We start from the raw sequence: 23,785 nt of genomic DNA on the forward strand, positions 1-23,785 counted from the left end.
GCAAGGCAAAAAACAAAATCCATAATACTTCAATACTTACCAACACCCCTTTAAGGTCTCCGTCAATATCCCAATTATTTGATGTGACCCATGACTCATAAAGTTGCATACCCCCTGTTGACCCTCTACCTAGAGCAACCAGATCTGATGAGTTTGTATTGATCCTGTGCCCTAAGCCATCTGTTAGTGTATTCTATACCTATATACATTGACAAGATCCCTACCTGCATCAAGTAAGTGATCATGTAATTACTATGGATGCTATCTCCAGTAGATAGCAACATTTAAATCTGTCAAGGTATAATAGTATGCATTTTTCTCAAACATATTTTTAGTGAGAATCATGGCCCCACACATTGAGTTGATTTCTAAGTACTGTAAAAACGGTAATTTGTGTGTGCGTAATCTTTTGCGCTTTACCGATTTCGAATTAACTTGCTTGTTTTAGATTTGTTGTTTTGAATTTTCTGACATATATCTATACATAAAAGAACATATTCGCAAGTTTTTATTTTCATGGTAGCTGAGTGTGAAAATTAATGTTCCGCGAATATTTTGACTTTTGCATATGTGATTTCATTTGTTATCTTCAGTAGATAGCAACTGAGATAGCAATCTCATATGAAGCCACCTCTCAAAAGAAGAATGGCATGTACCTCTGATGTACCCGTGTACTCATAAACTTAGAAGACATTGTGCATGTGCATGTAATTTCCAGCTCCAAGCAGTATCATTAAAAGCCTCTTAAGATACATGGCAGTAGTATGCAATGATTTCAATTAGTCATTTGGCTTAACTTTTGGGTACTCCAAAAAGATTATTACTTTGCATCAAACATCATCATATTAAGAGGCAATATGGGGTAATGTTCATGAAATTGTTACTAATAAATGCAATTAATTATTAAATAAGTATTCAACACAGTCATGTAATTTAATTATTCAATTTGTGGAAACAAAATAATAATTAATTATGAAAATAGTAATTGTACATTTAGGTCTTGTTAAAGGCTAATATAGCTGTCATTAGAAAGTTATATAATTATTTGAAAATTTACAGGCACATTTGTAATTGATGCTTTGTAATTAACAAGACCGGAATCTTTGCTGAAAACAAATGCTAATATATCCGTCATTAGATAGTTATAATTATTTGAAATTTCTAATTAACAAAACGGGAATTCTTTGCTGAAAAAAAGGCCAATCTGTCATTAGATAGTCATAATTATTCGTAATTTTACAGGCACATTTCTAATTGAAGCTTTGTAATTAACAAGACTGGAATTCTATGCCAAAAACAATTGTTTTTATAAGCCCCCTTTCTCTCTCCCTGTTTTACTATCTCTCTCAAATCCAAAGTGAATATTATTCCTTTATTTATTTGTTTTTGTTTCCCAGGGTAGTGCAATCAGCAAAACTCATTAAATATGCAACATAGCCTTGTATATTTAAAATTTACAATGAAATGTTAACAACACAGCTCAAAGTTACACTAACTATAAACATTTTGTCTAGAAAGTAAAAACTGTAATTTTAGACATATTGTCTATTCTGTAGGGTAGGATAGGGGTATTTGGTATTCCATCCTCGACTTCTATTTCCTTTAATTGTCGCTGAATGCTTTTGTAATATGATCTGGTAAAATGCACTTAGCTAAATACCAGCATGCTATCCAATCCCAGGTATAGACACAATCAGTGAACGCGACTCAAGGTATACAGTGTCCGAAGAGGAGCAAAAAAGGAACTAATTGTTAATAATGAATAGCAAGAAACAAATAGTGCATTCTATTATTACAAAACTTGTTTGGGTACCTTTCTGGGTCCTGAAAAGGTAGTATCCAAAGAAGATTGAGTTGCTTCCATTTCTGGCTCCTTTCCTTTAGGATCAAAATTGGGCTATTCCAGTTGAAATCCACATGCCCCCTATGAAAGACATGACCTTAATCTCCCACACAGGGTCACAGATTTCAAATTCAGTCACCTATTCAGGCATCCCCATTTAAAATTCACACTCCCTGTGCAGATTAAGGTCATGCCTTCCATATAGGGGGTGTATGGATTGCAACTGGAATAGCCTAATCCAAGAAGAAAATTGAGGGAGATCACTCTTCCCAGTAATTATTACTACATGTAAGGTTTATAAGGAACGATTCTATAATTATTATACTTGTTCACAAAGAAAATGCTGTTTTCATTCCCTTCCTGTCCTCTAGGGTAGTTTCCAAAGGGCATGAGATTAATGAGACTAATTATTACTAATGAAAACTAAGAACCAAAGTTTGCATTCTCTTATTGCTATACTTGTTTACATCATAGAACAGATTGCTTGGTTCTACTTCAGGTAATTTTCTATGACGTAGCGTCCAAGGCTTTGAAGGGGGAACACAAAAAGGACTTAATTTCAATTACATTTCCAAGAAAAGATTAGTTCAGTTTCTCTGAGAGGGGAATTAATTATCACTTCTGGAGAATCACACAAAAATGCTGCATTTCATTATTTCTGTACTAGCTTGTTCACCCAAGACTTGTTCTAGTTCTTCTTGGATTCTTCTCTTTTAAGGGTTCAGTCTAATTGTGTTCAAGTCGGAACAAACACTAGCATGGGCAGCGTTTTTTTCCGTCCCCCATTTGTCAATTTTCCATCTCATTTCTAGTCATTTTACACACTTTACTCTTTGCCATCCCCATTTTATCCCTAAACATTTCTGTGGGGATGCAATTTTACCCCGGCTCCATCACTGGGAAAAAGAGAGAAGCAATTATCAGAAACTCATCATCATTATTGCAACAACAGTACTTAGTTTGTAAAGCAGACAACTATAATTTGGTTCACCTCAAGTTTGGTAGTGATGTATGTGTGTATTTTGCTCGTCGCAGTATGGAATCGCATGCGTAAAGTTAAACGCACTGAGTATATACGCACACATATAGAGGTGGATTGTTAGCACGCTTGCAGCGCAACTGCGAAAAAAACATTGACGTCACTACTGAACTTGACATACTTGAGGTGAACCAAATTATATATACATTTCTCCATCCATACAAATCAGAAATGCAAGAAATGCAATTCAGGTGAGTTGCATCAAACTATATCAATAGCCCTAAAAATCTGACGGCCTGTTATGGATGATACATATCTCATGCCATGTTGCCTGCCAACCTATTACTAGCTATGCCAAACTGGGATTTGTCCATGGATGGCAGTATGCAAGATTGACATTAAAACATCCAACATTATAATTAAATTAAGAAAATCAAAATGGGCATATACTGTCAAGGTGGACATTTTTGGGATTTCATGCTCTAAAATTTAAAACCATATTTTTTATTTTCATAATTTTTCTACATAAGCAGTTAATTTTCTTTCAAATTTTGTGGAAACTACAAAGAGCACAAATATGTACCATGAAAAGTTTCACTCTTACAGTATCAAATTCACAAACCTGTGAAATTAAAGGGATATTTTTTGTGTGTTAAGCTTGACAGTGAAAGATCTTGTGTTTTTACTACACAATTATGTCACAAAATACTGTATGGCGGCACAAGACTTGTTCCACAAAGAAAAAGAAAAAAAAGAAATTTTCACATGAAACCTCAAGTTTTTTACTTTTTGACAAAATTCTTTGGACCAAAATCTCAATAAATGGCCAAATTGGCTCAACAACATAATACTTGGAACACTGTCCCTAGTATTTTTCCTACTCTTCATTCTCATTATGCTACTATCAATATGCCACATATCCTTGCAGGTTGGCATGAAGCTAGATGCTGTATTCTACTTCTACTATATGTATTACTATTACATCAGAATTGTTGCTTACGCAGTCACTTTGTGGCTGCATTTAACAAGTGCCTCAACAGGTCTTTCACCAGTACAAACTAAGAGGTCCCGTAACTAAAAAAGATATCCAAGCAACTTGTCTAACTTGCGTTGCCAATTATTGGAAACTGATGTGCAGTATGTTGTTTATAAATTGGAGCATGAAATGCAATATAATGCTTATTGTTTAAAAACTTGTATCACAATTGCAGAATCTGAGTATGTCCTTATTGAAATTTCATACTTAGAAGATCAACAAAGAAAGAACAAATACTTGATATGTGTAATGTAATTACTCTCTTCTTATATGGTAATGATAAGGAGAGAGTAATTACATTTGCAATAAGTCAATAATTCTGTTAAAATAAAATCTATCAAAATAAGCCTGTCAAGTACAATTTGTCAGCAGATTTAGAAGAATAAAGTTGTTAATCAAAAAACCCTTCATCAATCAAATATTAGCATGTTAATTCCTTTCCTTTATATGCATAATTCTCGCTAGCCCATTATTTGCCCATATCCCAGAATGCATTTTGAATTTAACCTCAAATATGCCACATGCACAATGAAGCGTGGCATGTTTTATATTGAAAGACAGAGATAAAAAGACTAAAATGCATCTGACATCAGGGCAAAGGTGCGTCGTGATTGATTGCAGACCTGCACAGTGCGGCATTTTCTGTCTAGTTGTTAGAATTTCAGACATGAAATCTCTGTCTTTCATTATAACAAAGAGATATTTTCCTTGTCAAAATCTGTATGGCGAAAAATGACAAAGCATTTATACTTTTCTTTATTATTACAATCATATTCTGCAGTGCCAAATAACTGAGGCATTATATAGTTCATATGTCAGGAAAATACTTCTGCTGATATCTCCATTACATTTGACATTTGCTAAATAAGCTGTATTTTTGCCCATAAGGGTACAAATTAGTGACATTTCTTGTCCGCCATTTGTAAAAATGAGTGACGCATTTACACTAAATCAAGATGCATTATGGGTAATGAGCAGATGGAGACTTGAAGCAACATGTGCATACACATTTCTCAGAAAACTGTTGCGCATCAGTACGGATGTCAGTGTCCTCATCTCAAACTGCATCTCTGGTGCAAATGAACAAGGAATTGGAAATATCATAGACTAATGACTATTGTGCTGACTTTGTGTTTAATTCACTCTATGCATACATCCATGCTAATTATGTAGTACAAGGATGCTCATATTTCACACTTCTTCATATTGAAATTCACGATATGTAGAACATGGATGTAATTAATTTTAATGCTGTATGTATGAAGTAACACCTTTGTATGCAATTAGTATTGGGACCACGTCCTTTGCATCGTGCTGCGTCAAACACAGGTTTGAGGCAACACACAGGTAGAGTTACACTCAAAAAGCTTACAGCAGTCATTGGCAAATAATATACCCACTATAATTAAAGACAGAGATAAAAACAATTTATCGCGTCTGATGTCACTGTCAATTACGATCCTTGATTGGTTTACACAGGTTAATCAGCGCGTAAAAGGAAGACCGATATACAGCAGTCATTGGCAAATAATATACCCACTATAATTAAAGACAGAGATAAAAACAATTTATCGCGTCTGATGTCACTGTCAATTACGATCCTTGATTGGTTTACACAGGTTAATCAGCGCGTAAAAGGAAGACCGATATATCTGGTGCTGATCGGAGAAAAGGAATAGCAGCAAATGGCGAAAAAGTTCGTACTTTTACAAGGCAAAAAGCAGCTTTTCTAGGCATTGTGGACATGGTGCCTTCACCAAAGAAAGTTTCCTACTATAAATACCTAACTTTTGAGATGGTTTGCATGTCGAAAGGTGCAAAATCAACAATAAGGCGCCCGGTTATAAATAAGTCATCATCACGACACTTGTAAACAAACCGTGCTCGAGTTTGATTGACAGGTGACGTCAGACGCGATAAATTGTCTTTATCTTTGTCTTTCATTATACCTGGAATTGAGAAGATAAAAGTACCCCATAGGCATAATACTGAATTGAATATTGATTTACAATTATAACAAAACAGATGAATTACATGCACATATGATCAGTCAACAACATGCAACAATTAAGAACATGTATAAAATCAGTCATAAATGTTTATTTTAAACAGGAAGCCCCGCTTGGCCAGTTCTCCACAGAAGAACTGCACTTACACTTGTTACTTTGATGACAGCCAGAACAGAATTTACATGGATAAATGTTAACCTTGATTAAATCCCCAAGGAACTTAGACCAAAAGCGGGGCTTCATCTTTAAGCATACTTTGCTCACCTTTACTTTTGTCAACCATTTTCAACCTCAAGTCCTAGTCTCATTAAGCTTACTGTACTCCATCTGTTTGAAGTTAACTATATCTATTGCAACATTTACAATACATGAAAAGCATGAAGACTATTTTTCAATGAACCGTAAGTCAAGCTTGATACTTTTAATTGATTTCTTTGATTTATTGATAATAAGTGATGAAAAAATATCCATACGGGGTAAAAATAAGTTAATACATCAGTGCGACCTCTATAAATATCCCCAGAACCATTAGGGTGCTCTTCAGGGTATAACCAGGGGTGGCAAGGGATACAGAGTGTCTATCAGACAAATTTTCACTCAGATGAAAAGAATTGGGATTTCTATTAAATAAGTTCATTTTAGATCCTGTTTTCCAATATCAGGACAAACTTACAAAGAGGGCTGTTGTTATAATTTCAGAATTTGATTAAATGTGTGATTCTTCATGGCAAGATGTTTTCTTATGTTCATGAAATTAATGAAAGGTATTGAAAGTACAATTCATTTGTTATTCGTTAAGTTTGAGGACTATTCTAGAACACATGTGTGTGCTTTAAAAGAAAGAATAATGTGACATGTAATGCAGAAGCATTTTAAAAATATAGATTTATTTCAAAAACTTGGACTAAGTTTACCCCTAGCACCCCTGGAGATGAGATTTTACAATGGGGGACTTGTAACAAGTCTGGCACGTATAGATTATTTGGTCTGATCAATACCTGGGGCACAGAATCTCCCTCTATTTTGTCAATATCATTTCTATACCTCAAGCATCCATCTCGGACGGACGCTGTCCTACGAACGGATGCAAATTTTGATGCATCGTCAATTTCACACTTTTCACCCAGGCATCTGACCAAAGTTGATGTAACGCTGACGATATTTGTTTAACTTTTCCTATTTAAATGTCAAATCGGTAACTGACTCCAGATATTTGAGCTGAACTAGATCAATAATGATACACTGCAAGATTTATGTAACAATATTATAATGAGCAGGGTGAATATTTTTCAATAGATGCTAAATTTTCATACGTTGATGTTAAGTTATGCTGACATAAGCGTCACATATTGATTTTATGCTTCGCCCGACTGATGTCAAGTCAAATTTAATTTCACAAGCAAGAGTCATGAATACCTAAGTAACTTGTTATGTTGGGATATGCTTCGGTGTATCCAGAAAAAAATCAAATGATAAATCTGTAGATGTGAGCATATGAAAATTCTAAATATTTCAAATATGATAGTTTTTTTGTTCATATCAAATACTGTCACTGGAGTGAGAAAGCCATATCTGTGATGCATTGTTTTCTTTAACAGAGTGCTGCTCTAGTATGAGTGCTTTTGTACGATGCAGTGAAGCACATGCTCAGGATAAAAACTTTAATGGGGGTTCTTGACAGGGAGTCTGATGGCTTAATTGCCACAAGAAGATAGTGTATTCAATAAATATTTCACAAGCTTTTTTTAAAATTAGTGAGGTAATTATTATTATACATCTTTTTGATAAAATATAATTTCCCCTAAAAAACTTGAATATTTCATTTTTGTAAATTTACATTTAGTAATATATGAAATCTGACATTAGTGATAGTCTTTTCATCACCAAATTACAAGAGAATGAAAATATGACCCAATTCATTGCATAATCTGTACTTTCCTCTCATCGTCAGTAAATGTATTCATCTGTACTTGCATAAAAATCCATTTTTTTATATACTACTTATTATCATTGCAGAAAAATTCATACATTTTTTTTTCTAACCTAGCGTATTTTGTCATATTTGATTTTCAAGAAAAGACTTGGAAGAAGCCAATATCCATCCATGCATTCAGAGTAAACTGATTAGCTGTATTAGTGGAATAAGTAGCCCAGGTTTGTACAAGTGTGCTGCAGTCTGTCACTCACAATAATATTGCAGCTGAATAATAATAGGTGAATGCCCCATAAAAGAGTTGCCAAATTTGGTGATTTCAAGCCCAAGGATCGCCACACCTCCTCCACAGCGAGTCTGTTACCTTCCCGGCATTTAAAAATGCCGGTACCCATTTATATACACCTGGGTGGAGAGGAGTAATCCAGATAAAGTATCTTACTCAAGAGCACAACACGATGACGTTGCTGGGGCTCGAACCTGCAACCTTCCGATTATGAATTGGAGCCTGTTCTGCCATACTCAACTTGAACCTGAAAATATTTAGTGTGTCTATGTGCCACTATCTTTATGGAAATCCCCTACCAAGTGCTTTCCCCATTGAATGCTTAACAAAATTGGGCTCATGTCCCCCACACAGCGCCACCATCCATATACCATCATGTCAGAAATCGCCATGATAGTAGGGTCATGCGTCTTGAATTCTCCACCCAAAAAAGGTGGCGATGTTACGTTTTTTCAAAGTCGACTCAATTTAAATGATGATTTTTCTGCCAAGCAAGAAGTTATTGTCATGCTTGTGGTCTCCTTTATTGGTAAATAAAATGCACTTTCAACCCTGTTAAAAGAAATTCTCAGCTTTTTTGGTTTTGGTTTCTTCCAAAGTCAGTAGGCTCCCCCTATCCTCTAACCAAATGAATGTTGTTTACTTCCAGCAAGTTCCAGTTTATTACTGCAAGTTGGTAAATAAGCAACGCATTAAGTAACCCATTTTTTTATATCCGAATCTTTTTTATTCCACCCTATATAACTTGAAGGTCACCCTGTATAATGAGTTGAAATGTATATATATGTGAATAGCTTATGCCTTCAGCTTTCCAAAAATGTATACTTTTGCTAGTTTAGGGTTGATAGTTGTGGAGATAATCTAATTAGAATTTCGATTGGTTTAAAAATTCATAATATTTGTGATGTAACGGTAAGGGTGGCGAGTTCAGGACACACGACCGTAGGGCTAACCACTAGTTTATTCACCAGCACGGTATGGCGATTTTGTTATGGCGATAGAATCAAACTACATTCAGATCCTTTAGTGTATTTATGCACCACACTAATAGTGTGCATTTACATTATGAACTAAACATATTTTGGGCTGCTACACTGATGGCAACACTAGCCTACTACAGATATATGGATGTTGAAAAAACACCCCTGACAAAAATTACTGACACTTGAACCGATAAATCAGATAAAATGGACTAAGAAAAAATCTCTTCAGAGTCCAAATAACATAAAAATAAGAAACAATATTAAAGTAGGATTCAAGAATACCAACATATAGGATATATTTTTGTAGCAGAAATAAAGAAGACCAACACAATTCTGGCTACATCACGCATCGTAACTTCTACTATGCAAAGACCTATATGAATTACTCCATTCCGCCATGTGATGGGGCTATTACTTAGCAGATCTCAAGCATGCGCAATGAGTATGTTGCCTGGAAACGATGTAAGACATTCCTTTACTTGCTATTGCATCATATGTGACACAATTTGGTCCATAAGGGCCAAAGCAGCAAATTTGAAATTGAGATAAAGGATTATGGAGTAAAAAACAATAAAATACTTAAGAAAACATACATCATAAAATTTTAAAACTCCTCAGAACCAAGTATGCTAGACACTGGGTGTTTCCAGTATATGAAAGCCTAAGGTTATAGTGACCCAATTTCCAAAAATACCCCTTTGCACCCCCCCCCCCCTCCCCCATGGAGCAGTTCATGCAGCACACACAATAGTTAACTATTATTTTTGAGAATTCAAATCATCTCTTATATAATTTTCCTTGGTTTGACTCATGTTTCATTCAATTATCTCTCTTGTAACGTTTTATAAGAAGTTGCTGCCAACATAGAACTGGCTCAGTTCAGGAAACATGATGCCAATTGAATTGACCAAAAATTGCTTCACGGAGGATGGGGTGCCAAATTTAATTGGGGAGGGGGAGGCAGAGGGCAAACTCAAGTTTAAGGGGAAATCACCCATGCTCCCTCAAGGGGTTATCTTACAGCTTCATAGAGCATAGAGAGAGTACCAGATAAATCCCAGGTTCCCAAATATTTGTAACTGGAAGATCTTACTCACCATAGAAGTACTGTCTCTTGATTTCCTCTATACTACAACTTCCCCAACCAACAAAACACTCTGCCCAAAACGTCACAAAACATGACCACACATTTGTAGCTGTAGTGGTTGTATTATCCCTGGCACAAGTTGACTGATCATTATTATGTTTTCCTGATCTGACAATGACTTTATTTCTGACAGAAACATAGTTGCTTCTTTTTATGGGCCTCTGGGGTGGGGAAATCAAGCCACTGAGTCTCCTTACAAATCCACCACTATATGCAGCCATTTTGGCTTTGAACAATTGTTGTGAAAAATACACCTAAATCTACATCAAACTAGTTATTTCAATTAAATCCTTGGGCAAGTACACAATATAGTATTTGCATTGTATGTATAATTTAAACAATATAGGTAAAGTACCGTTAAGGAAGTTTTAACACTTTGCATATGATCAAAGAGTCCAAAGTTGTAAAACAAATTTAATATCACCCTATCAAATCTATTTACAAAATAAAAAAAAATAAAAAAATTTTTACATTTATAATTACAGTTTGCAAGATTTGAAATACAAAACATTTTAATCTCCATTTCTGATTATTTTATGACAATTGGAATAAAACAAAAACCCACACTTTTGACTTCTTGATTGCACTGACTTTTGCTTGGAAAAGGCTTATCATAATTACGTCATCCTACAAAAGATGCGGTCTATGGTTAAGTTCAAAGCAACTGGTTCAGGATGATAGCCCACCTTTGACCATAGACTTTGGCAGAATTTTGATCTCACAAGTATTTTAATTTGAAAAGTGAATTTCAGGAGGGGCAAAATCAACAAATTTTCGTAATTTTGGATTTTTACTGGGGGGAGAGTTCTCTCCCCCCCATGGCACCACCACTGTTTCTTTGACATCTATGGCTCAATGCATCGGTACCACATGAACGTTGTAGTGTGGGAGCGATTCAGGATTGTATTCATCCATTGCTATGGTAGTTAATCCGATTTCACTTCTACGGTGTATATAGAGAGTATCAGAAAGATCCCAGGTTAAACATTTAAATATTGGAAAATCTTACTCACCATAGAAGTACTGTCTCTTTATCTCCTTTATACTACAACTTCCCCAACCAACAAAACACTCTGCCCAAAACATCACAAAACATGACCAACAATTTGTAGCTGTAGTGGTTGTATTATCCCTGGCAGAAGTTGACTGATTATTATTATGTTCTGGCACAGATATTGGAATCTGTGGTTCTCCTGACCTGACAATGGCTTTCTTTCTGACAGAAACATAGCTGTTCCTTGGTATTGGTCTCAGCGGTTGGGAAATCAAATCACTGATTCTTCTCATAAATCCACCACTATATGTAGCCATTTTGGCTCTGAACAATTGTTGTGCAAAACACATAAATCTACATTAAACTATTTATTTAAATTAAATCCTGAGGCAAGTATGTACAGTATTTGCATTGAAATTTGTATGTATAATTTATATTGTATCTAGGTAAAGTACCACTAAGTAAGTTATAACACTTTGCACATGATCTAAGAGTCCAAAGTTGTAAACAACTTTAATATTACCCTATCAAAATCTATTTACAAAATAAATATTTGGTACATTTATAATTACATTTTGCATGAAGATTTGAAATACAAAACATTTGAATCTACATTTCTGATAATTTTAAGACAATTGGAATAAAACAAAAACCCACATTTTTGACTTGTTGATTGCACCAGGGAATGCACTCGACTCTTGCTTGGAAAAGGCTTATCATAATTACTTTGTTAAGTTATACAATAGATTCTACAAAAGATACGGTCTATGGTTCAGTTCAAAGCAACTGGTTCAGGATGATAGCACACCTTTGATAGAATTCACTCTCACAAGTATTTTAATATTGATAAATTTCATAAGAAGCTTCAGGTTATGAAAAAAAATTGAAACAATAATTATTCTTTTTTATATTGAGAGTTTTATGTCCACTGAAAAATCAATGTCCTCATTAATTCCTTCCAGTTAATGTACTTTTCCATGTGATAAACAACAACAAACAAACAAATAATAATTTTGCAGTAAAAATTATATGTAAATATTGTTCCAAGTTCTGTATATTTAGGAAAAAATGAAAAAAAAGTACAAACAATAATCCTACTTCTTACTGTAATGGTTGGTGTAAATGATGAGTACTTTCAGATTATGCATTGGAGTATATCCCCCAAATATCAATCATGCATTTTATTTTTTTCTAGATGTCTACAACAACTATGATTTCAGGGTTCGCAGGTTTTTGCCACAGGTGGAAAAAACCACGGTTTAAACCGCAGTTTTAACTGCTTGGCAAAAATGGCAAAAACTAAAAAAAGTGATTTATAATTCATTTTTTTCATCTCAAAACAAAAATAATTTTCTGAGTGTAACAAGGAGGCCAGATTTTATGATTATAAGTAATGCATTAAGAAATAAATTAAAGGCATGCGTTTTCATTGCTCAAGTCCATTTAACCAAAATGTATCATATTTCAAATTCAAAACTTTTTCATTTTATGGACTTGATGAGACAAGAAAAATGTTCAATGATTTTATGAGCTTTCTGTGTTACTTTTTAATATTTGAGTGACTGTATCTGAGTATTTGCCATTTTTGCCGGTTTCAACAAGGCAAAAACAGGTTTTTGCCAGTTTTTGCCACTTTCTTGGCAAAAACAGGTTTTTGCCGGCAAAAACCGAACCAACTATGATTTGAATTCTATAACATGTAACACAAAATGGCATACAAGGGCATTTGCCCTCCCTATGATAGTGTGAAAGGAAAAAGATTTTTTTATATATAGGGTCCACAACTTATAAGTTACCCCTAAATACTTTTTAAAATAAACCAAAAATATTTGACGAAGAGGCACGTAGCACCGACATCGAGGCCGGGGGGCTACTACCTCAGATTGTGGATATATGGTATTCTTAAACACTTGAGAACGTTCCTGCAATCTTATTGGTTCTTAACCAGCTTTACCCGTGTGATATGACATGATATCACACGAGTCAGCGCGTGTGCGTTAACGCGATCGGAGGCGCACAGCAACAACGAGACTGATCAATTTTAAGCCCTAGGTAATTCCTTGCAAAATGTAGATTTAATTTGATTAAAATTTGTATGATATTTTTATTTGAATTGATGTGTTTAAGAATGAGAATAAAGGTATTGTTTTTAGTCAGCTATCGTGCATCTATCGTCTCATATAACACGGGCGACATCATTATTTTTGGCGTAAAGCAACTCGGCCGCCTCGTTGTTTTACTTAAAATAATGATGTCGCCTGTGTTATATGAGACGATAGATGCACCCAGGGCTAAAAACAATACCTTTATTCTCTAAGTAGTGTACCTTGTAATATTTGCTCATGTATCATGTGGCAGAGGCTGTATACCAGAGCTAATTTGCTTGGTTTTTATGGGGTAGGGGAGCAACTGGGGGAAAGATATCAGAATTCGAATGGGGGCATTTTCACCCAATGCCCCACAGTGCTGCCACTTGATGAGTGCATCATCTATTTGAAGCTAAAACTGGCCTACAAGGAAAGAAATTGAACTGTGCACCCTGTTTTAATGTCTATAGAATTGTGAAACTTTCTAATATATAGCATTTATGAAAATGTTCTAACATGTCAATTTTGTGACAGATTTAGAGATCTACAAAAGGGTGTGCATGGTTGTGAAAGAAATAAAAATCCATACCATGTATAAGATCATTAACACCTTGCAATCCGTTGAGCACTTTTGATTGTATCCATTCCATTCCGTGTAGCTTCTCTGGGAGTATCTTCTTCATCATTGTGACTTGAGAACGTTTTTTCATAGGAGACATATTTTCCACATCTGTAGTTCCCATGGTAACAAACCCTATTGTTGAGCTCTGTTTTCTTCTTGGTGCAATATCATCTTTGGAATCCTGATTCAATGCAGTAGCCATGATTAGTATGGGTATAGCAGCTCCAACAGGTTGTACTGTAGAGTTTTATTTTTATATTCCAGATCTTCCTATCTCAAAGTAGTTTGAGCGTTATAGCCTTGATACATTATTATTTTAGTGAATTGTCTTCTCAGTTATTGTATTATAGGCTATAAAATGCAAGTCAGGGACAAATTTGTTCATTTGCATATAATAATTCTTCAGTTACTTATTCATGTATATTATAAATCCGTGTATAATACACCTGAATATTGATTGGACCCATGCGCGTACGCAGGAATTTCTTAAGGGGGGTGTGATGATAAAAAAACAAAAACTAACAAAATAAAGAAATGACCAGAAGGCGTCATCCCGTCAAGCGCTTTCATGACGCAGGGGTGTCTGAGGGGATGTGCCCCCTCATAATTTAGAAACTTTTGCAAAATGAAGACCTAATTGAAGCGATTTGGTGGACCATTTTGGCACCGTAGTGTGTAAAATTTTAGTTTGAAAAAGCCGAAAATTGGTGAAATAACGGTCCATGAAGCCTTTCGTGAACAAGAGTTTCCCTCCTGCAGTTGGAAAATTTTGCAAAATGAAGGTCCGATTGAAGCCATTTGGTGCATAATTTTTACACTATTTAAATCATTGCTTCAAACAGAAAAAAGGGCCCGAACTCAATTTGCACAATTAAAACCTTTACGTACGTACGTTGCCGGGGTAGGGGTGTGACGATATGGAGAGGTGTTGGTGTTAACATGCAGGCCCTATATTCATGTCAATTAACAATTAAATGGGGAGGTGGGTGTGTGTGGGAGGGTGTTAACATTAATCGACATATTTATTTACGTCGTTGGTTGCCGGTCAGTCAATACGGGTATAGGGAGAGAAAAATTTGAGTGGGGGTAGTTAAGACATCTATAGGCCTATGATAATTTGATATTATGTCCCCTATGCCATGCTCATATATCTCCTCCTCTCTCTCCCCCCTCTCTTTCTCTCCTCTCTCTCTTCCTCTCTCTTTCTTTGCCTTTTCTCCCCACATTTTTATTTTTTGGACAAACCCAAGGGGGGTGTTTCACACACGTAACACCCCCCCTGCGTACGCCAATGATTGGACCAAATACTCAGTGATATGATCAAGCCAAACAAGTCGTTTGTCACTAATATTAAATTTGAGATATATCCAATAATAGCACTCATCTACCTTCATATTTTATTGTTCTGATCAACACTAAAAGGACCATATCTCTGGAACCGCAAGACCATTCGTAATGGATTTTTCATCTAAATATAGCTCATATTTGAAATGCCATCAATGATACTTGCCTAACTTATGCTTACTTGTGTAAGCAGGCCCGTATGCAGGGGGTGCGACACACCCCCGGGATGCACCCCCACCCCAAATTTGGAAAAGTATGCAAAAAGTTCCAAAATTTCAGAATTTGCAAGCGTAGATTTTTACGCTTTTTTGGACAAAAAAGGTCCAAATTTTGTGAAGAAAGTCCACTTTTCACAAAATCACCCCCCCTGGAAAAAAAGTCCACTATTTCAAAATCAGCACCCCCACAAATGAAATCCTGCATACGGGCCTGTGTGTAAGGCCTACTCCCCATTCCAGGAAAATACACCACCAATTTGCATGAGCCCTACATGTAAATGACTTTAATTAACCAATCCAAATATTATTCTGTTTCTGATGGTATTAAGTCATCTATTTTCTTCCACATATCAATTAACACCTTCTCCTTAATATTTACCTATTTCCTGTCCATTTTTCTATTAATCTTCATGCTTACAATTTGGCAAAGGAGCCTTCTTAATGAATGAATAATTAAGATAAAATTTTAAAGGAAAGGAATCAAAAATACCAGCACCAGTTAAAGATAATTCTTCCAAATCAACCTTACCTATCATATGCTCCATTGTTTTAAACATTTGTGAAGTTACATCTTTCAGTTTTTGCAACCTAGTTCTCTTTTTCTTTCCCCTAGCAGGTTGATATTCCCTGACCATGCTGACAACATCAGAGCCATTTCTATGATGTCTTGATGAGCTTCTCATTGTCTCTACAACTGATGATGTCACAGAATGCCTGTGGAAGGAGACTGCTGATGATGTCACAGAATGCCTGTGGAAGGAGTCACCCAGTAAAAAAGTACCTCTAACTGACAATCGCCTTTCAGTTGCCAGCTGATTTTCAAGAGGGGAAAGAGTAGTAGGGGAAATACTTGCTGGAAACATTATCACTTCTGACCTTCTCTGATGATGCTCAATATTCAACAGAATATACCTTCAATGATAGCACCAGTTGAAAGTGAAAATTGTGAAATATCACCTCCTCCAATTATTATGTCCAAATGTATATTCTAGTCATTCAACAGGTTCAAGGAGTGTTCAAACATAACAGTAAATCACCTTCAAAAACTGCTGTCATCCACAAAAATGCAGTTGTTGTTTTTGCATAACTCATATGTGCAATACAAATCCTTTGGCATAGAAGGCATATTAAGCACCAGCTGCTGGGAAGAAATCACCAATTATGCAAATACACATTAAATTAATTTTTCCAGTATTTCATAACGTGATGCAGAATTCAGATTACCAATGGTATTAGGAGTCTGGTTCTGTGAACTACTTCGGCTGACTAAAAACATCCATGTTGCTAATTATTGCCTCAGAAGTATTTCTTGATAAATTAAGCAAGTATAAGTAGTTCAAGTCAGTTATATTGCCACTAATTCTGAGTAAAAAGCTTTTTTTTTCTTGCAGCCATTTGCTATTACACCACAGCTGAAGATAAGTGCATTACCAACAGAGGTAACTGACCCATTAGAAAACTGTGCATTTACATTTGTACCAAAATTAATGTGGTCACACACCATGTAATGCTAGGAAAATAAACAAAAATACTCAAATTATGTGAACCAGAACCAGAATGGTCCTTTACAGGAACAATAGAAAACCAGTGCATTATAGCCAGAATTACTAGACTTAAAGCCATAATGTGTGACTTGTTCCACTCCACAGTAATGCAATGCCCTTAATTTTTCATGAATTTATATTTTTTGTATGATTGTAATGCCCAGTGGTGTACTAAAATACAACATGACAGACTAAGCTTGAAGTGCTTTATTTACAGTAAAATAAAAGTTTTTATAATACATGTATATCCAATAATAAATCAGTTTTATTCAGAGCTCACCGATTGAGTGTTTGCTAACACCTTGCTTTAAAGCCTAACTCCAGAAAAAAAATTAATGAAAGCAAGAAAAAACAATCGTTCTTACAATGTTTGGTGAATTAAGGTATAGTTGATTAATGGGTTCATCCATTTTGTTTAAGGTTTGTTTTAGTACACTATATTTGAAAGTACCAAGTGTTTAACTACACTATGTGTGAAAGTATCATATGGACGAGCTGGTGTTCAGCTTCCAGAAATGCAAACTAGAGGTGTAGTGTATAGTCACATTCCATTCAAAATTCTTATTTCTCATGCTAACTTTATACTTAATTCTGAACTACTTTGATAAATCCATTGGAATCACTCTCAAAAATTGCTTGTGATCACTTTGCTAGCCCATCTTAGGGTCATTGTACTTTCAACATCTGGTAACTCTGTGCAAATGTGATTTTAATATTTTCAAATCACACAAGGCACATTTTAATACATCATGTTATGCAATGGCTATGAAACACAATTGAGTCAACAAATTAGATTTTGATATAAACATTTTCAGAAAGAATTCTCTTTCCGGTATCACAAAGTCTTATCTCCATTGCTTACTTACTTGCTTAAGATGAGTGGTGTCCTCGAACTACAACAGCACGCCAAACCCTTCTGTCCTGCATGGCTGTTCCCAAATCCATAACATCCAGTCCAGTGTCCTGTTTCAATACATCCACGTATGTTAGAGGGGGTCTACCAGGTTTTCTGTTTCCATGTTTTGGTGTCCAATGGGTCAGCTTGGCTACAGGCTCATTTTTGCTTCTGTATGCATGCCCAGCGAAACGTGTCCTCCTTTCTCTGATCTTCTGTGAAAGTTTCGGTAGGTCCCCATACAGCTCTTTGTTTGTGATGTGCTGCTTCCAATTGATGTTGTAAACTGCTCTAAGCATTCTTGTGTAGCAACCATCAAGTTCTTTACATAGTCTGGGAGACATGGTCCATGCTTCACATCCATAAGTTAGTACAGATTCGACGGTAGCAGAAAGTTGTGAGTTGTAAGTCAGTGTAACAAGTTCCTCATCATGCGGTTATAATATGACTAGATCTTCAAATTGGACATAAGCCCTTGTGTTTCTGAGTCCTCCCAGTGTCAGTTTCTGGTGTTAAAGATTAATTCAAGTTCACAAACTGATAGCTGTTTATGCATATGACAAGTGAAATGCCTCCAACTCAGTGATGTAGTTTTGACAAAATGCTAGGTGTCTATCCATTTTTATAGAGATAAAACCCTTTTTGTCCTTGTCAACAGTCAACATGAGGCAAGTTCAGCTGACATCATGAAGGTGAAGGTCTGTATCCCTGATCATATTAAAATTACTGACCTCTGAAAAAAATCAATATCAATCTTTTCTTTTCAATTGCACAAACACACATGCAAATTGTTATTGAGCTCAAGCTGATTTAAAACCGCGCAACTCCGACAAAACTAGAAATTTCCATGATTGGAATCATGCCTTGAAATTCACAGTGGCCACAACAGCTATGTCCGTCGATGCCCTTTTCACAAAAAATTTTCCATTTTCTAATAAAAATTCCTTTAAAAAAGGAATGTGGCGCCCAATGTGAGCTGGCAGGATTATGGTGAATTCCATGGTGATTAGATTTGGTATTATAATGATTTTTTAGGGAAGAGTAGAAGATGCTCAAATACGAGAGAAATGATTCATGGAATGAAGCTTTAGTGTCAATTTGCGATTATGTGGGGTGGGAGTTCTGTTTTGGGGGCCTATTGTAGTGAGGATATTGCTTTGGATATTGAATATTGTTGAATTTCGTTATATGCAGGGCCTAGGGTATATGATGGATAACTAGAAGGCACAAATAAGTAAGCTTCCCCCTAGTCATCTATACACTCATTCTTATCAAACGACGAATTTCGACAAAGTCATGTAAACGTAATTTCGTTTTTCACCCGACCTCCGTCCAAAAACAATCCTGAAATGTTGAAAACTTGGGGTCGGCGCACTCATGCCAGTTTATCCTAAGGTATACTCTGTGTCTTTTGTAGCCAACCATGTGGCTAAAAGAGGCTAGGAAATACTTAAACTAATACAAAACAATCATACCCTCCTTTCATATCAAACAATACCAAGAAATTGACAGGCCTGTTAAATCAAGGGTAAGATGGATCGTTATTCTTCATGAAACGGGCACAGCCCATTTTTATGTTATTAATTCTGCTAAAAATTAATTAATAAATAACAAAATTATGTCATATTTATGACTTTAAGTCGGCCATAGAACTCTATTTTAAACAGACAAAATAGCCATTGGGGTTTCTTTCACTTTACCTTGCTAGGAACCCTTCCCAGCAGTTAGGTATCTATACTAATAAAATAATAAGCGGGCTGTATCTGTCTATCTGTCTGTCTATCTATCTGTCTGTCCGGCTATGCGTTTCGCCGTGCTTCGACGCATCGCGCTGAAATTTCGCATATAGGTAGGTATCGGGAAAAGCATGTTGGGCATGTGGTTTTGAAGGTCATCGGAGGTCGAGGTCAAAGGTCAAAATTTCAAACTTTGTCCGATCGGGCCCAAACTTGGTGGGTGGAATCCTTGATAGGAGGGGACTATAATGCGCTAAATAAAATCGAGGTCAACCGAGGTCAAAGGTCATTACGGAGGGGTCAAATTTCAAACTTTGTCCGATCGGGCTCAAACGTGGTGGGTTGAAACCTTCGTATGAGGGGAGCATGACAAACATTATATGGAGGTCATCTGAGGTCAAAGGTCAAAGGTCATGGATTTCAAACTTTGTCCTATCGGGTTCAAACGTGGTGGGTGCAATCCTTGATAGGAGGGGAATATATGCGCATAACAAAATTGAGGTCAACCGAGGTCAAAGGTCATGTAGGGGCTAAATTTAAACTTTGCCCTATTGGGCTTAAACTTGATAGGTCAAAGGTCATCTGGGGTCAAACAGTATCGCTATCATGCCTGTGCACTCACAGCATCTGGGCTCTCACAGCCGCAGGTGCACTAGTATTACAAATAAATGTTATTTTTGCAAATACACTTCTGACCTTCAACACAGTCATGTCTTCCGAATTTATTCCTTTCTCTGCTGAGATAGTCACCACAAAGATACTGAGCTGTAAATATCTTTAGTCACAATCAGTTAGCAGTCGATTCAAGCACATAACCAATTAGTGATTTCATGATTGGTCAGTGGTTGTGTTGGTCAACTATAATTAATTGGTGTTGGTTTAAGGATTAGGTGCACAGTGTGCAATCACTATGGACCACAATGGCCTCATTCCAGTGGCATATTATCAATAACCTCAATTAAACAATCATAGTGCAAAAGTTGACCTTAAGTTGCAAAGTATGAGTTTTTGTACTCACATTTTCAAAGGTCATTCAATGAATGCACAAATGTATTGGGGTTAAAGAACTGTGCCCTGATAGATGAGCATGTTGTAGATTCTTCACACTGTAAACAACTAGTTCATGTGCAAACATGTTCAAAATATACATAATTAGAATGGTCAAATGTCACCGTCTATCGGGTTCTAAGAGGCGGTAAACTGGTTTAAACCATACAAAGGTCACGGGTTATTTGGTGTTTTTATAAGTCCATTAATTTTGTATTTTAAACAAAGAATATACACACATCATTTTATCCCGTGCATATCAGAAAACAATAATAAAATAAAATCCTAGCATATTGTGGCTTTATTTCTGAGCTGGGCATAATTTTAGAAAAACAATTAAGGAGTAAATCTAGCAAGACTGAAATTAGAAGCTATTCACAAAGTCATGCCTATAATTATGTGGCCCCTCCGTAGAGGGCGCCCAAGCGCCACAAAAAGCCTATTTTGCCAGGGACATCTCAAAAATAAATGATAGTTTTGCAAACAGTGATACATCAGCAGTGCTACGTGCATAAATTGCCTGGAATTGAAGGGGAAAACCCCGTCTGATTTTCTACGACCCTCGCTCCTAACACATAAACAAGTATAGGAGTCAGTACACTCTTCGAATCAATTGCATGCTTAGCTGTGGACGATGACCTTGTCATATTATTGTCTCAATCAGATTCAAACTATGTCATTGGGGATGAGGCAAAAGCATATGTGAGCAAAACATTTTGCAGAGATAAGATTGATTGTTTATATCCTGAACAATAATATACCATTCCTCAAAGTAGAGAAGATGAGAAAAACTGTTGGATCAATTGTTAGTTTATTGAGGATAGACTTTTGATCAACTCTATTATTGGTTACTTGTTTTGAAAATTACGGACAACTGGAAAATTTGGCGAACAATCAAAAACTGCTACCTGGTTGGAATTCTTTTCTTAATTTGAATGCTGGAAATGATGGAATTTTAAAGTATTTATTATTATTTACTTTATCTCATGAAACGGTAATATTTCAGTGTTTTGGTCTTGTTATAATAACTTGTTTGCCAAGATCATCTTGCTGTTCCTACCAGATGAAATCATCAAAGCGACATAGATGGACCATGGACAATAGTGAAGAGACTACTCTACTCTCACTTCCCTGGATAGACGTACATACTACGTCTATGTGATCAGAATTAGTTACAAATTGGTCAGTGATAGTGTTGTCTCTGTGCCCCTTGACCAAAACTGACTAATAATGATAAATTTCAAAGCCTGATTAGAATAAAATTCACAAGCAATATTTTAATAGGAATGGACTAACTATGCTTTTCATCAAATAATTATGCTGATTGCTAAATTCAAATTGTACATACAATTGAAAACCATCTGCTTTGCATATTGAGAGTAAAAAATCTATAATTGGTTTTAAAAGTAGTCATAACTATAAAGACCATGTGTCAATTTACATTCATTTAGTGATAATGTACTGTTTATAATGTCATTGTCCCAAGGAAGGGCAGTGAGGTAACGGGGTACTTTCAACGTGGGGTGTAGTTGCAGTGTCACAGGGATCATGGGGGGGGGGGGAGATTCCCCCTAGTCAGAAGTCTTGTCCCACCAGTCAAAACCCAAAATTAAGAAAATGTTGCACTTTTTGCAGCAATTTGGCTCAAATTTGCTGCCACCCCCAAAAAAATTCACTTTCCCCCATGCCCCCTACCCCATTATTTTCTGGTGCCGGCCTTCCTTTCTGACAAAGTGGCCAGCAAGCTTCTGATTTTCAGCCTCTCAGCTAGCCCTGGAAACCATTTCCATACACATCTTTGTTGAAGAAATGCATCTAGTGCATGATCTCTTTAAAAGATGCGGTCTAGCAAATATGTACGGCATTTCTCATTTTTCAATTTAAAGACACAAGTTTTAGAACTTTTATGAGGCGTTTACAATAATAGCAGTTCAGAATAACAGCAGCAGTTGGCAAATCAAATTGTGGAGCTTAAAATCAAAATCTGGAATTCAAAAAAACTTGATTATGTGCTATAAGAGCAGTGAAAACAAAAACAAAATATAAACATAGAAACAATATTAAACAAAATGCATGACTGTTTTAACATTAAAAGGCCCATTTTATACCAACTATAATGAACATCAAGCACAATATATATTTAAATATCATTAATAATATAGATTTCTATATGAATGAAAAATGTTTCAAATATCAATAAATTTGTTACCGATTTACTATACATATGACAATTATTGTATTTTTAGCAATGAAAAAAATACATAAATAAGCAGCCACACAAGGACAAGGTCATATTGTACCAGACATGTCCGTAAAAAACAATTGTCAATAAAACTGGCGAAATATTGTTGAATATAATCTGACGTGAGAACTGAATGAATAGACATGTGAGCATGGTCATCGTTCACTACATCAGAGGTATTAGCCAATATTGCGCTTGACTTCACATACAGGTTGTATGGAAAGGGGATTTGAGAGCCTTTTTAGTTATGATTAATTTTCCCGATTATAGTAGGCAAGAATATTTTGATCAGCTTATTTTTAAACTATCTGCAAGTCATAAAATATATAATGAAAAAAATGTTCATATAAAATAACAATTTCGACATTAAAAGCTGTGTAGCATTAAATTGACATGCAAATTCAAGAATTTATGGAAATTTGTTATACATGGGTCAATTATTGTGAAATTTAAAGCAGCAGGAAATCTCTTTCTGCTCAAATTGTGTGATAAAATTATTTTGATTTAAGGTGTTGAGGCAAACAAAATGTGCCTATAATGGTTCTATAGGACAAGGTGTTGAGCAATATCACACTTCTAATGAAAGTAATATAGGTAGTCCAAACAAACAAGGAGTGGGTTTGAAATATTGATGGAATCAGGCTGTTGAACTGAGCTCAAGTTGGGGCTTTTACTGTGATAAATAACAAAGTAAGCTAATGATAACAGTATGAAGTTCTCTATCACGCTATTAATTATTATAGCCTGCGTTAAAGTTACGCATTCACAAGAAAACATTGATAAATTAATATAAGATCACAAAGTGTAATACAAGCCCTTATACTATCAATTTAGATAATT

General features: G+C 35.6%; 1 protein-coding gene across 6 annotated transcripts in view; it reads right to left on the minus strand.

The window, feature by feature from the left end:
• LOC140148577 (A-type potassium channel modulatory protein KCNIP1-like) overlaps positions 1 to 23,785 on the minus strand; it is a 548,406-nt gene that overhangs the window by 179,015 nt on the left and 345,606 nt on the right. For 2 of the 6 annotated variants that reach the window (XM_072170580.1, XM_072170579.1), the window contains exon 1: positions 11,230 to 11,542. The exons of the other annotated variants lie outside the window; for them this stretch is intronic. In XM_072170580.1, coding sequence (XP_072026681.1) covers positions 11,230 to 11,527 — 298 coding nt within the window. In that variant the 5' untranslated portion in view covers positions 11,528 to 11,542. Of the gene's footprint in view, positions 1 to 11,229; positions 11,543 to 23,785 lie in introns of those variants that run through there. 6 annotated transcript variants of the gene reach the window in all.

This window comes from Amphiura filiformis, chromosome 3, assembly GCF_039555335.1.
Source record: "Amphiura filiformis chromosome 3, Afil_fr2py, whole genome shotgun sequence".
Classification (NCBI taxonomy): domain Eukaryota; kingdom Metazoa; phylum Echinodermata; class Ophiuroidea; order Amphilepidida; family Amphiuridae; genus Amphiura; species Amphiura filiformis.